Here is a 15035-nt window from a genome sequence, read left to right as displayed (position 1 = left end):
CTAATTATAAAGAAGGAGAACAAATTATAGTTGCCAGGCCTTAGGGATGATGGGGAAGGGGATGAGTGACTATACAGAGCTATCACAGGGAGTGTGTGTGATGGTAGTTCACGTATCTTTATTGCAGTGGTGGTTACACAAGACTATACATACAAAGTTGCACATAACCATACATGCAAACACACACAAACACATACACAGGAGTGTATGTATAATCCTTGAAATCTGAATATGCTCAAAGGATCGTACCAATGTTAACTACTTGGTCTTGATATTATTAAATTGTAGTTGTATAACATGTTTATATTTAGGGAGACTGGGGAAGTATGACAAGACTTCCTTGTACATTTCTTTACAACCCCCTGTGAATCAGAAATTATTTCAAAATAACAAAGAAGGTTTTTAACAGATAATGTAGCCAGTACATTATAATACAGAGCAGTAGAGGAGCAGAGGTGCCTATCCTAAGAGGCACCAGTTCACCTGACTGACTTATAAATAGTCTGAGGGTGGAGGGAAGAATTAAGATGACAGAGGAGTAGGGCACCCTAAGTTCATCTGGTCCCTGGAATCCAGCTAGTTATCAAATCATTCTGAATATCTATGAAATCAGAGATCTGAGAAAAATGTTGCAATTCTACAAATAGAAAAGCAACCACTTTTTGGAAGGTAGGAGGAACAAAGATTTGAATCTGGGGTGATATATCTGAAGACACAGTGAAGGGAAGGGAGGCTGCTTAAGGAGTCTCCCGCAAAGTATTTTAAGCAGCAGAGCACAAAATCAGAAGTTTTAGAAGTCTGTTATAGTGGGGGACATCCCTGGCTTAGAAGTGCTCAGCTGGCGAAGTGGGGTGGAATCTCAGGTGGGAAAGCATGGTCTCAGGATCCCTGGGATCACAAAAAGAACAGGGGCACCTGACTGCAGCAAAGTTCCGGCATAAAAAAGGGAGAAGCCAGCTGAGTATGGTGAGTCTAGGTGCCGGCTTTCTGCTCTGTGTTGCCATAAACTGCAAACTGCTGTGAGATCGTGTGACTGTGTTCCTGGCAGAGGTCCAGTAAAAGTCAGAAGACTGGCAAGACCCCCCACCTTCCTCCTCCAGGAGGAACAGCTCAGGATCTATGAGGAGTTTTGAAATTCAGTCCCATGCCTGAGATAAAAACACTTAATCACAGACTGGGTGCATACAGAGTTCAGGTGGAAACCACAGAGATAAGAGTAACTGACTACTTTTCTGTCGAGGCTCACTGAAGAGTAAGGGGCATGAACTTTCACCTCTGCAGCTAGAAAGTGGGGTGCTGCCATAGTCATCCTGGCCCATGGTGCTGAAAGCCTTCAGAGAGCAAAACAGCATCACATAGTGGAATCCAGAGCTGCTTACACTGAGCCTGCCCTCCTTTCATCAAGATAAAAAGCTCTGCACAGCAAAGGAAACAGTTGGGAAATCTGAAAAGGCAATCTATGGAATGGGAGAAGATATTTGCAAATGACTAATTAGATGAAGGGCTAGTATTCAAAATCTATAAAGAACTTTTCAAACTCAACACCAAAAAAAAAAAAAAAAACAACAACAAACAAATAATCCATCAAGAAATAGGCAGAAGACACGAACAGACATTTCTCCAAGAAGACATATAAATGACCAACAGAGGGATGCCTGAGTGGATCAGTCAATTAAGCATCTGCCTTTGGCTCACATCATGATCCCAGTGTCCTGGGATTGAGCCCTGTGTTGGGCTTCCTGTTCAATAGGGAGTCTACTTCTTCCTGTGCCTCCCTGTTTCTGCTCACTCTTTCTCAAAGAATTCTTGCTCTCTTGCTCTCTCAAATAAATAAAATCTTTTTTAAAAAATGGCCAACAGACACATGAAAAAATGCTCAATGTCACTCAGCATCAGGGTAATCCAAATCAAAACCACCATGAGATACCACCTCACATAAGTCAGAATGGCTAAAATTAACAACTCCAAAAACAACAGATGTTGGCAAGGATGCAGAGAAAGGGGAACTCCTTTACACTATTGGTGGGAATGCAAACCGGTGCAGCCACTCTGGAAAACAGTGTGGAGCTTCCTCAAAAAGTTAAAAATAGAGCTACCCTATGACCCAGCAATTGCAGTACTACAAGTTTATCCAAAGGATACAAACATAATGATTCAAAGGGGCACCTGCACCACAGTGTTTGCAGCAGCAATGTTCACAATGGCCAAAATACAGAAAGAGTCCAGATTTCCATCGACAGATAAATGGAGAAAGAAGAAGTCATGTGTGTGTATGTATGTATGTGTGTACATACATACACACACATACATACAGTGGAATATTACCCAGCCATCAAAAAGAATGAAATCTTGCCTTTTGCAATGATGTGGATGGAACTAGAAGGAATTATGCTAAGCAAAACAAGTCAGTCAGAGAAAGACAAGTATCAGATGTGGAATTTAAGAAACAAAACAGATGAACATAGTGGAAGGAGTGGAAAAATAAAATTACATTAAATCAGAGAGGGAGATAAACCACAAAAGACTCTTAACTATAGGGAACAAACTGAGGGTTGCTAGAGGGGAGATTGGTGGGGCATGGGGTAACTGGGTGATGGGCATTAAGGAGGGCATGTGATGCATGTTCTATGTGGCCTCTTAAGCGAAAGGAACCCTGCTCCTGGGCTCTCCCAGATTCTCTGATAAGGCTTTTCCCACTGCTGGTCATGGTAATAAACCACAGCCCAGACAGGGCATAGCTGCCTCTGAATCTGTGAGTCTTTCTAGAAGATCACAGTGTATAGGTGTTCAAAGAAATCCAGAAACACAATATTGATTGAGAGGTAAAAAGGAAAATAATGTAGAGAATAGAGTTAAGCTGAAATTAAAAAGACATAAGAGATCTAACAACTAAATCAATGATTGGATCTTGGAATTTTAGGCTCAACTTACTGGGGCAAACATTTCTCATCAGGTAGACTAGACAACCATGGAAAGAAAATCTTCTGGAATTTCCTGGCCACTTCTGCAGGCCATTTCCTTGACAACTCCAAGGCATTTCCCATACTTATCCTACACTCATGAAGAAGTACATCTTCAGAATCACATCCTCTACGGACCTTCCAAGCTCAACTTACTGGAGCCAAGATTCCTATGAACGTGTTGCTGTACACCTGGCTTAATGATTAAATTAACAATGGACCAGCCCACCCAGGCAGTGTCTGTACTTTGTTGCATGCTATTAAAGGTAGAGCCGCACTTAGTTTCCCAGAAACATGAAATTTAGAAGATATGAAATCACTTGTGAAAAGGTTCATTAGCTGAGTTGATACACATCACAAATAATAATTCCTCCCCCCATATAGCCCAAGGTCTCTTCATTCCCTATAATACACACAATCCTATGAAGCAAATAGGGGGCATTTTAATGTGCATCTCAGAGAGGTTCAACACTTACCCCCTCAGCATCACACTTCAAGTGAACGGCAGAGTGAGGGTGAGAAAATCATGTACATATACAGTTTTCTCAGGTAAACTTTTGCAGGGGCCCACTAAAACTCATCTTGCATGTGTCAGTTGCCAAGATTCAGCAAATATTCCAGTAAGATCAATATTCTACCTAGAATGATGGAAATCTTCCTTTTTAGGAAAGATGCCATTACAGTTTGATTAAAAGCAGAACTGAGCCCATCTGGAGCACCCACATGTTGAAAGATACTTACCTGTGAGCCCAGATAAGTCTTAGAGAGCTGGCATGAAAGTTACCTCAAATATAATCAGCATGTAGACCCCAGCAAGGATGACCACAGCAATAGTCACTTGTGTTTCTATGTTTGCACGGAGGTAATGATGAGCCATCAAAAGAGGAACTGTCTGTGTCTGCTGGAGGGAGGCTCGAATGCTGATAGAAACAGTATCTCTGCAGAATGAAGCAAAGATATCACCACTGGTAAGGGAAACCAATCTCTATGTCAACAATTAATGCTTGCTTCCTTGGTGTCCTTTCCAACACAAGTCATCCAGAGTTCAAACTGACTCCAAAGTGATCTAACCCAAAGTCTAGCAGACGAGGAGTTCTAAGTGCATATGAGCAGTTGAGATGCAGACACAGCCTCCCTGTGGCCAGGTCCATCTGATGTGGGCCCCTCAGCCCTCATCTGGCAGGTGCCACTCCAACAATTAACAGGGAGCAAGGACTTTCATACTGGTTCTAGCCATTTAATTTTCTCTCTCCTCATCACACACTGACTGCTTTGCCTGCTAAAAATAGCAAATACAACCATTCTCACATGATGGAGATTCAAAAAAGGCCATATTCAACCTGAGAACATGTAGACAGGTTGTCATAGATATTTGGGAAAAGTACCTGGAACAAGAAACATCCAAGTAATCAACAGTATGTGGCATGGTGAAACTAAAGCACTTTTCTAAAAATTTAGTCAGTAACTATTCCGAGCTGAACTGTGTCCCTACAAAATATAGATGTTGACACCCTAACCCTCAATACTTCATAATGTGACTATATTTGGAGACAGAGTCTTTACAGAGATGATTAAGCTAAAATGAGGTCACTAGTGTGACTGGTGTCCTTATAAGAAGGGATTGGGACACACACACACACACACACACACACACACAAAAGTCCACGTGAAAACATAGGGACAAGAAGCCAAGGAGAGAGTACTCTGAAGAGACAAACCTTCCAGAACCCTTGAGGAAATAAACTTTTACTGTTTAAGTCATGCAGTCAGTGGTATTTGTTATAGCAGGCTTAGAAAACTCAATATGGAGTGGCATTGAAGAAAAAGAGAAAGAATCCTAAAATTTCCTAGAATTCCCCATTTTAGAGCTTCATAATATTAATGAAATTAAAACATCAACTATAAAATACCATTTGCTTCAGAATGGACCCTGTAATCAATCCTCATTTTCTGACACTTGTGGTTAATGATGCCCTACTACATTCTTCATGTTCATAGACTGTACAGTTGGAGCATCCCATCCAGACCGCAAAGCTGATCTGCCTATTTGTGCCAGAAGTTGGAGTCCCATGAGCCAAACTTTGTAAGTGAGAATGTTCCAAAAGACCTCCCACAAGATCTTTGATCACTTCAGACCCACCTGCTCAGCATCTCAAAGGTCCTGCTCACCACCAAGTGCTCACTTCTTCTTGGATTTAAAAATACTGTCCAATTCTGAGTGACCTGTAAAAATTGAAATGTAATATCAAAGTAAGGCTTTGAACCTGAACCATCACCCAGGATTCAGCACTATTCAGTGCAGGTGTTAGTTTAGAAGAAGAAAAGAAGAAAAAGAGGAACAGCAAGGACTTTTTATACAGCTCCCACATCCCTGACACTAGAGCATATACAAGCTGTGTGGGACTGGCAATTTCCACAATGTAGATGGCTTCAAGGAAAAAAAAAAAGAATACAGAGTACAAAAACAGAATTAGTGTAAAAGGCACAAAGGTATAGAAGTAAATATGATTTATTAGGAGAAAAAAATCACTGCACTTTATGAGAGACTTGGGATCTTCTGAGCCTTCTGAGGCAACTCACAAGAAGTGCTTGCTTAGAACTGCTTCCTGCTTGCAAGCTGGAAGAAGAAAGCTCTCCATACCCATACCCATGTCACAGGACCCCATGGGAGGTAGGACCCAAGGATGAAGCTTCCTTTGCTGCAGGCAAATCTACCCCACATATTCTTGTTCTAAGCAGGATAATGGAGAAATCAGTGGAGGGGGGCCAGATGTGAGCAGAAAGCGAAGGCCTGGCTTAAGTAGCCAAGGGACCAAGGAAACTTTAATGGAGGACTGGAGCTTTGCTGCCCACTAATCATAAAGCAAATGAAAATAGGAACTCTGAAATTGATCAAGGCATGAATGTGTGCATTAGAGCAGAATAGCTCAATACCACCTCTTGGGCAGCACCTATGTCTGCAGGCTGCAAAAGGTCACATCTTCCTCCACACCAGACCCACAGACAGAGCAGACAGATGTGTGCCCACCTCTCCTTTACCAAGAAATCCTTGCCAGCCAACTGTGCACTGCACACAAGGAGGCCAAGTTTACATCCTAAGACCACAGCCAAGGCAACTGGTTAGAACACTGGTGCGGCACAGACTATCACCCATGAAACCGCAGCCTCATTCATATTGAGGCCTTTGCTCTGTGGACCCTGCTCTGCAAGGCAGGAAAATGTGAGAGGTGCACCATTTTGGATGACACAGCATTGTGCACCAGTAAGGGTTCCTTTTATTGATTATAAGAGGGAAAACCCTTGAACTTCATACACAAGTCACTATGATAATCCTGGGGAGTCATCAAGCCCAGGACTTGGGGGACAGGTCAGGATGCACAGAGGACTGTCAGACCTTGTCTGGACTCTGGGCCATGGTGACAACACCACTGCTGCCTCTCCTTGCCTTGGAAGGATGGGAGAAAAAGGTTTTTGTCTAGAAGATGCTAAGCACAAGAGTCTACCACTTTAGAAGCAGAAGCTTTGGGAAACTATGCAAGTCTGAGCCAAGTGTCCCCAAGCCCAAAGGAACTGTGCTGTTGAAATATCTTCTGTACCATAGGAAAGCCCAGGTTTAATTGTGCTTTAACAACAGAAACCACTTTCAAATATCTAATATTTCCCTGAATTGTCCAGTAAAATAATCTGAATTTAAAAACTTACAAGCTTGATTTTACTACAATGGTAAGAGTTGTCTTAGACAAAAGGAGAAAAGAAAATTTCAAAGACAAAGCAAAAGATAGGGCTTGCCTAATAATAGTGCCATTCCCTTATGGCTTCCCATCAAATCTACTCAAAAGGAAACTCGATTTATAAAGAGATTAAATGAGTTTTTACGATTGCTTTCAAATAACTTATAAGTATAACCTGCTGTGGCCGCCGCCGCCTGGAGCCTGGAACATCAGCCTGGGTCACTTCCACCACGACATGTTCTTCTCTGCTGGTGTAACTTGGGCCACCAGCCACCAGCGCCCCTGCCAGGTCCACCTGGAGCAGTGTGGAGTCCATGTGGCTGGTGAGGTTTGAAGCTGAGGCAAAGTCAAGGTGAACCACAAAGCAAGGAAGTCCTGAGGCCTGAAGTCCCCCCACCATCCACCCAGTGAGTACCCTCCTCAGAAAATGCACACAGAAATACATATCCAAGCTGTTTCCTCCTACTGTACTGCAGCCCTTGGCCACTCCGTATCTCTTTAGCACCTCACTCCTGACATGCAGTTGGTTTTGCAACATCTGATCCTGTGTGTTTCAAATTATCTGTTTAAACCTCAAAGTGGTGTCTCCCCATCCTGCCATTATCTCTGCTTCCACTTTTTGCAGGCAGCATCAAACTGCCTAAGCTCCTAGACCCACAGTGAGCTAGAAGACAAGATGGTTGCATAAATGAAGAGACACACTGATCCACATCCATGCCCAAATCCTTAGGTTCCAGGTCTCTATTTTTAGAATGAGAAATCACAAAGAGAGTTGAAAGTAAGAATTCTGAAGTCAGCTAAATAAGTGACACACACTGCAGTGAAGAGAGTAATTTCTTCAAAATGTCTTAAGGGCTCTTGATCAGGGAAAAATTATCAGGTAAAGAGGCTTTTCTCCTACAGAATATAATTCTCTTGATACTTACCCCCCACGGTAGGCCTCCCCTTAGCTCCTACATCCTGCATTTGGGTGTTACACAAACATAGGAGCCTATGTTATTCAGCCCTTTTCTTGCTGCTCTGGGCCAGCTCCTTTCTCTGCTGCAAGGTTCTGGGGTTATGACAGGGATTCTAACAGTGACTAGCCTAGTCATTTTGATCCAGAAGAGAAAATTGTTGTAGGTGGAAAAATGAATCTCAAAATAATTTATGCTTTATATGAGATCTCAAAAGACTTAGCAGGAGCTCACTGATCGTAGGAGGATTCTGTAGCCAATTCCCTTAATCTGCCTTAAAACCCTAGAAGAGGGACACGTGGGTGGCTCTGCAGTTTAGCACCTGCCTTTGGCCCAGGGCGTGATCCGGGAGTCCTCAGATGGAGTCCCACGTCAGGCTTCCTGCATGGAGTCTGCTTCTCTCTCTGCCTGTGTCTCTGCCTGTGTATCTCATGAATAAACAAATAAAATCTTAAAAAAAAAAACCCTAGAAGAAACAGGTGGTTTATAAAACACACTAAGGGAAAAGGCAGAACTTCACTGTTGCCAAAATGTACACAAGATTAGCTTTTGACTGTCAAGGGCCAATGAATGGTTAATGCTTTTTTTCATTATCTATTTCCTCCAGCACAATGTACTGGTTTAAATTGTACAAATAAAACATCCTGGTAAAGAAAGTGCTTTATCAGCCCTGTTGTCCATCATGAGAGCCCAGAATGAGCAACCATCCCCAACACTTGGTTGGAAAGCCTCTCCACACACCTATGCTGCTACTTGGGTTCCATCAAGGACAAATGGAAAACGGAAGTCACACATTAGGCAGGATGTATTAAGAAAAGGCGCAAAGAGACACTGCTGTTTCTGCCAAAATTACTCCTGTCCTGGTCTTTCCCCTGGGCGAATACAAACTACAGGGTAGAGAGAATTTCAATTCAGAAAGGATTCTAGAGACCTTGTAGAAACCCAAAAGACAGAACAGCACCACCTTGAGGCCAACATTGGAAAAGCAGTGGCTTCACCCTTAGATTTAACGAATGTTGTTGGAGCGTCTACTGGGTTCCAAGAAATGAATGAATAAAATAAGACCTTTGTCCTGAGGGTCAGGGGGTATCTCATACTCTGTTGTGGAGACAGTCATGTAACAAAGCACCCTATGATTAACCAACTAAATGGAATGCACACAAAATCATATAGACACAGGACAACAGGTACTTCTACCCTTCCTTTCTCTTTCTAGATGCCTACCATGCACTTAGGATTCAAAGCCTACTGGGATGCTATGGTGTCAACTGTGACTTCCAGATCCCTGAAAACCGGAGCCTCTAACTGAGCCTCACCCCTGCAGGCAGCTTCAATCCTTGCTTTCCAGCCATGTTGAACTGTCTGCCAGGCTCATAACACATAGTCCTCTGCCTTTGCCTCAAATGCCTTCCCCAAACCTGAAGAACTTCTACCATCTTTTGAGTTCTCACTCAAGCTTTCCTCTCCTTATATCTTTCCTTGTCATCCACAACTCCAGTAGATCCTCTGGCTTCCTCCAGTGTTCCTCTGTAGATTGGGCTTACGCCATACTGCAGTTGTTTTAAATTTTTCTCCCCAACTGGTCTCACTCCCAAGAAGAGTAACTGCATCTTATTCATTTCTCTACTTCTCTAGAAACTAATGTAGTTCTGTCCCTATTAGATGCCCCAACGAATACTTGTTCCATCAATAATATTTGTTTGCAGCATCATCCTTGAAGCTTAATCCTCTAAACCTAGACCAGAGTCTCTGCCAGATCCAGGGGCATGGAGAAGCCAGAGAGAAATTGCCTCCTTTCTCTAGTTCCTGCCTTTACCACTACCCAAATCAAAGCCATATTTCAAGAGCTAATTGAGATGCCTTCCATAAACCTTCTTCTCACTCTGTGAGCCCCCTAAACATCCCTCGTCTGAGTTCCTGGTTAATCATCTTCCTGTTGTACTTCTAATGAGTATAACCATTGACTCTGCTCTGGTTGTCCCAGTGCGGGCAGCTGTCTTGGCAGCCTGTGTGTGGTGGGGAGAAAAACACATGACCAACACAGCAGGCAATGTGCTGCTACTGGACACTGGACATGGAACAAATTCACAAGAGCCTGAAAATGGGCCTTCATTTCTATCTAAACTGTAGAGTTCTCTAGGACTTACCCTTCAGTTTGCTACAGAGCCAATCAAATGCCAAGTTCGGTCAACACTGGTCAGGACCCCCTCCTTAACCAAACTTGAGTCATCTGAGTCCTCTTCTTGATTAAGCCTTAACCTTGGCCTGAGGAGCCCAGTTTACAAAGAATACCTTCACTCATTTTTTTTTTTTTTTCAGAATCCCTTCACTCTTGATGCCCAACCATGTTCCCTTGGTAACTTTCCATCCTCACCCTCACCCTTACCCTTCTGTAGATTCCCAGTTTACCCTGTTGTATTTGGAGTTAAATCTTTCCCATATTGCAATAGTCTTGAATAAAGCTTTCTTTACCTGTTTATGTGATACAATTTTTCTTTGACACAACTTTTGTTAGTTGAATGGAGGTAAGAAAGTGGAGTTTCTTTAGACTCACCTTCTTGATAAAAATGGAGACAATGTCATTTGATAAAGTATAAAACTTTTAAGATTGATAAATTCATCAAAAAATAACCCTCCTAGTGCTAATGTATTTTCTCCAGCATTTGGGACCAAATGGATGAATGATTGCCCTTAATTTCTAGAGTGATGCTGGCAGATGGAATTCTCTGTGATGATAGAAATGTTTTATATCATGTTGTCTGATATGGTAGCCACTAATCACATAGGGCTATTAAGCACTTGAAATGTGGTTGGTGTGAATGAGGAAGTGAAACTTTAATGTTACTCACTTCATTAACATGAATTTAAATTTAAAGAGCCACATGTGACTAGTGACTATTATTGGACAACATAATTATGAGGTAGTATAAGGAGCTTAGGATGTAAGAGAAGAACAGGAGACAAAATCCTATAACATGTATAGTGTTTTCTTTGTGTACTTTGAAAGCCCAGGGCTACTATGAAGGGTGTGATGGAAAATGGACCAAATGTCAAGAAACAAAGGGAAAAGAAGGGAAGGAAGGGAAGAAGAAGGGGGGAGGGCGGGAAGGGAGGAAGGCCAGTGAGCAAGCCTAATTAACTTGCTTATATATAATCTGGCTTGCTGACCATTATTCATCTGTCTAATGACCTAGGAGCCTTGGACAGGTGTCCCCCATAATAAGCACAGAGAACAATTCAGGGAAAAAGAACATCAGGTGCCTGCAATCACAGCCACTTCCTGTTTCACGAAGTTGCTAAAATAAGCCCTGAAATTACTGAGGTGACAAAGCCCTACTGTCTGTTACAAATAAAACATCATGGGGGAAATGACAGCTTTGTTATTCTCCAGCTAAAGGATAGAAAGGATTTCTCCAAAAGCACTTGCCACCAAAACACACCCCTGGGGTCTGGCCAGAAGTTAAGAAGGAAAAACAGTGGGGCTCTTCATTCATGAGGTCAACAAAGAGAAGACCACTACTTGCTTTTCAAAACCAGGCCTGAATCACTTTCTGCCTCAGACCTGCACAATAACACCCCTTTGCTGAGAATCGCCTTCAAAGGTCCAAACTCTGGTACACAGACTAGCCTCCCCTGACTCTGCCCCCACCTTTTGCAGATACCAGCAGCAGTTGGCTCTCTGTGGGCATCTGACGGGGACCTCTGACCTCTGATCTCTCCTTTCACAAACACTCACAGCAAGTTCTCAGCCTAGGGTCCTGGGAGAGGGTCTGTGAGCTTTCAGAAATGTAGTCTGTTTGGAAAATCTATTGAGAACAATGTACATCTTCTAAAGACCCCCGTGGGAAGCTTAAATCAGCCTTTATAAAGATTAATCATTGACAGAGTCTCTCTTTGGCCAAACTTTAGTCACGCTCCTTTGAACTTTCTTCTCTAAGACTAAGCTCTGACTTTTGGGGCTTCGGTACTCCTCTCTACACGGTCAGTTTTATAGGAATCCTGCTAGGTTGATTTAGTCAGAATCTCCATTTTTCATATCTAATCACATTCAATATTTGATCAGGTTCCTCATGCTCCTCCATTCCCTCGGGATGCTGTTCACTCTGGCCTGCCTTCCACAAGAATCCTGTGAGGTCAGTTTGGCCAGAATTTCTTATGACCCATGACATTTCCTCTTCATAGTTTTTCGTCCTCTGCCTCCTACCCTGCTCCTTGGCTTTAAAGTACCACTTTTCAAGCTCAATCTTTCCCCATTGCAAGACCTCACTGCAGTAGTCTCTACAAGTATCACTAAGGTCCTAAATAAAATGTGACTTGCCATCTTTAACAAGAGTCATTGAACACTTTTTTTCTTTAACAGATCCACAGACATACAAGAACCACTCTGTAGCATTCCTATCATTTCACACAGCTCTCTCCGTCTCTTGTACTTCTCTCTCTCTCTTCATCCAAATATGCACATTGCTCAGGAAACAAGAGCAAGAACTCCCCAGTTACTCTTGCTGCTAAGTAAAACCATTTGCCTGACAGCCATTAGGATGGGCTTGGGCTCATTCAAGTCCCAGGAAAGAGTTGGGCTGCTCTAGAAGGAAGACCATGTACAGTGTTGTGTAGTAAAAGTGACATAGCACAGTTCTAAGTGGGATAAATAAGACTCTTATTTGTTATCATCTGATTTTACCCCATTATTATTCTTACTTGTTATGTTTACTTAGGATTTCTGCTGACTGATAAGGTTTATACAGGAGTTGCCACAGTACAGTAATCACTCAGCAACCCGCAAATATTTTGACCTCCCTGTCTGGTTCTCAATGAAGACTGTTTCTGGATAAGATCCCTCCAAGTCCTGGGGTCAGCCTAGTCAGCAGCTTTTGATCATTTGCAGTGAGGTCACATGAAAGGAAGGCAGGATCCGTTTTCTAGGGGATCACACCACTCCTACTCTAGGCTAGACAGATGTTAAGTTAATGACTTATCCTGTCAAGAATGAGGTTGCATCAGAAACATTTAACTTGAAATCTAGAGTGAGACAGGTGACTGGGGAGAAATAGGGCCAAGTGTTTGCTTCTCTAAGACAGGTGTTCCTACCATACACAGAAGCAGGCAAAATTAAATCAGAAAGTTTTGGGGACACCTGGGTGGCTCAGCAGTTGAGCATCTGTCTTTTGTTCAGGGCATGATCCCAGAGTCCTGGAATCAAGTCCTGTGTTGGGCTTCCTGCAAGGAACCTCTTTCTCCCTCTACCTGTGTATCTCTCTCTCTCTCTCTCTCTCTCTCTCTCTCTAATGAATAAATTAATAAAATCTTTAAAAAAATCAGAAAATTTTTTACCTGTTCAAGGTCAAGTATGGGTTACTGTGACAGTAGCAAGGCTCGAGCAGCCACATGATTGGGGTGTTTACATTTTCTTATATGAGCTTTTGCTCCACAACCCTAGCACGTACCCACAAAGAAGATGGAGAAATTAGGAGACTCATGAAACAGCCTTAATTTCCTGGGGAAGTGCATCAAATCTGGTACTCTAAGGGCACAGCAGCTTCCCCTTGTGGGAAGTAGGAAGAGTGCACGGCCTGGCAGACAGCAGGAAAGAAGCCAAGCAATTCCAAGTGTCTGGGATGCTACAGGCTACCATGGCAACCACATACTGCAACATAGCTGACCTCTGACTAGATTTACACAGACTCTCAACTAAAGCCCACAGTGCTATGGATTGAATGCTTATCTCCACCACAAGATCATATGTTGAAGCCCTGCCCACCATTGTGGCTGTATCTGGAGATGGTGCCTCTAAGGAAGTAACTGAGGTTAAATGAAGTCAGGGTGGGACTCTGATCTGAGAGGATTGTGACCTTATAAGAACAGCCACCAGAGAATGTACTCTTTCCCCACATACACACCCGGCATGGCAATGGCAAGAAAGGCAGTCATCTGCAAGCCAGAAAGAGACCTCCACCAGGAATCAAGTTGGCCAGCACCTTGACTCTGGATGTCCAGCCTCCAGCACTGTGAGTGTAAGTGTCTGCTACCCCAAGACTGTGGCATTTCCTCATGGCAGTTCAAGTTGACTAATACACTCAATATCTACTATCCTACAACACATCCAGGTTCTAGTGACAAACTATGAGGCCTACAAAAAGGCAAGAGAAAACACAGTATGAAGAAACCAATAATCATCATGCCCAGATGACACAGCCAAGAGAAAGAAGCAATGAACTTAAAAACAGGTCAGTAGAAACCACCTAAACTGAAATGCAAAAGGAAGTGGGGACAGAGTATAAACCAGAGTATGCAAGAGCCCAGGCGAGTCAGGCCCTAACTAGAATGTGCCACTTGGCTGTCATCACCACCAACCACCCATTATAGTCTTACTGGTGCTCCCCTCTCCTTCTGCACTGGCCCATCTTTCATCAAATGCCCTGAAGGAACAAAATATGCACAGGTGGAGTGGTGATCACCTATGCTGTGACCTTTAGCAACAGCTAAAATAGTTCTGTGGTGTCTCTTTGTAAACTATCCATCTCAGTATAGACTGGATACAGTAGCTTTGCAGTGGTGACACAGCCAACAATTGCCAGAACTTTCCTTGATCTGGATACAGGCTGAATAAAATCTGTAACAATCAGAAACATTTAATGATAGATTTGTGGCAGGATAACAATAGGATTTAAATAATTTTGACAAAAGTTGAAAATATGGTTATGATAATGGCATTGACTGATGTATCCAACATTCACCAGCTCACTCTAAATATCTTTTCTTAGATATTAAGAGATAAAATTATGATTCAGTATACTATTCTCCACTACAATGGATCTTAATTTTTGATATTTGCTTATTTACCACTTAGCCACAAAATTAAATCATCAGAGAGAGGTAAACATGACTTTTCCATACTGGAGAAAAGGGGAAACAACCCATGTGATGGTTAAAGTATGTGTTTATGGAATTTGCAGAGCACGTTATACCTTACCAGAAAGACACTGAAGTGATTTTAAGATAGGTTGGTTATAGACATTCAAAACAAATTTCTCAAATCACCAAAACTTTAAATCCCAGAAGAAGGGTGAAGACTAGACACAGAGCTCAGGTCAATCCTCAGGAACTCAGGAAAGCCCTGGCCCATGCTGACTTTCTTTTTGGAAATCCCAGTGCACCCACCTACCAGGCCCTGCTAAGCAGCCAAAGCTTTAGAACCACACAATTGTGTGAATAGGAAGTAGAGAGGCAAACTGGCAGCTAAAAAAGTAAAAACATGAAGTTTTCAAAGTTCAATGTGTTTGTTCCTTATTTCAAGCATAATTTCTCTGGGTCACTGCTTCCCCCCCTTTGTGGGTTTTTAAAGGGTTGCAGATATTCAATTAAATTCAGCCAATATTGACTTCATGAAC

At 42.6% G+C, this 15035-nt stretch overlaps 1 protein-coding gene across 1 annotated transcript in view; it reads right to left on the bottom strand.

Annotated features, from left to right (window-relative positions):
• Positions 1–15035, bottom strand: part of OCA2 (OCA2 melanosomal transmembrane protein) — a 452602-nt gene that overhangs the window by 339591 nt on the left and 97976 nt on the right. The window contains exons 6-9 of the mRNA XM_025437625.3: positions 14185–14257; positions 6867–7027; positions 5101–5183; positions 3745–3898 (exon numbers count right to left, since the gene is read on the bottom strand). Coding sequence (XP_025293410.1) covers positions 3745–3898; positions 5101–5183; positions 6867–7027; positions 14185–14257 — 471 coding nt within the window. The remainder of the gene's footprint in view (positions 1–3744; positions 3899–5100; positions 5184–6866; positions 7028–14184; positions 14258–15035) is intronic.

The sequence above is a fragment of the Canis lupus genome, chromosome 3 (assembly GCF_003254725.2).
Source record: "Canis lupus dingo isolate Sandy chromosome 3, ASM325472v2, whole genome shotgun sequence".
Lineage (NCBI taxonomy): Eukaryota > Metazoa > Chordata > Mammalia > Carnivora > Canidae > Canis > Canis lupus.
Note: the sequence above shows the minus strand (reverse complement) of the source record. Positions and strands in the feature narration are given on the sequence as shown.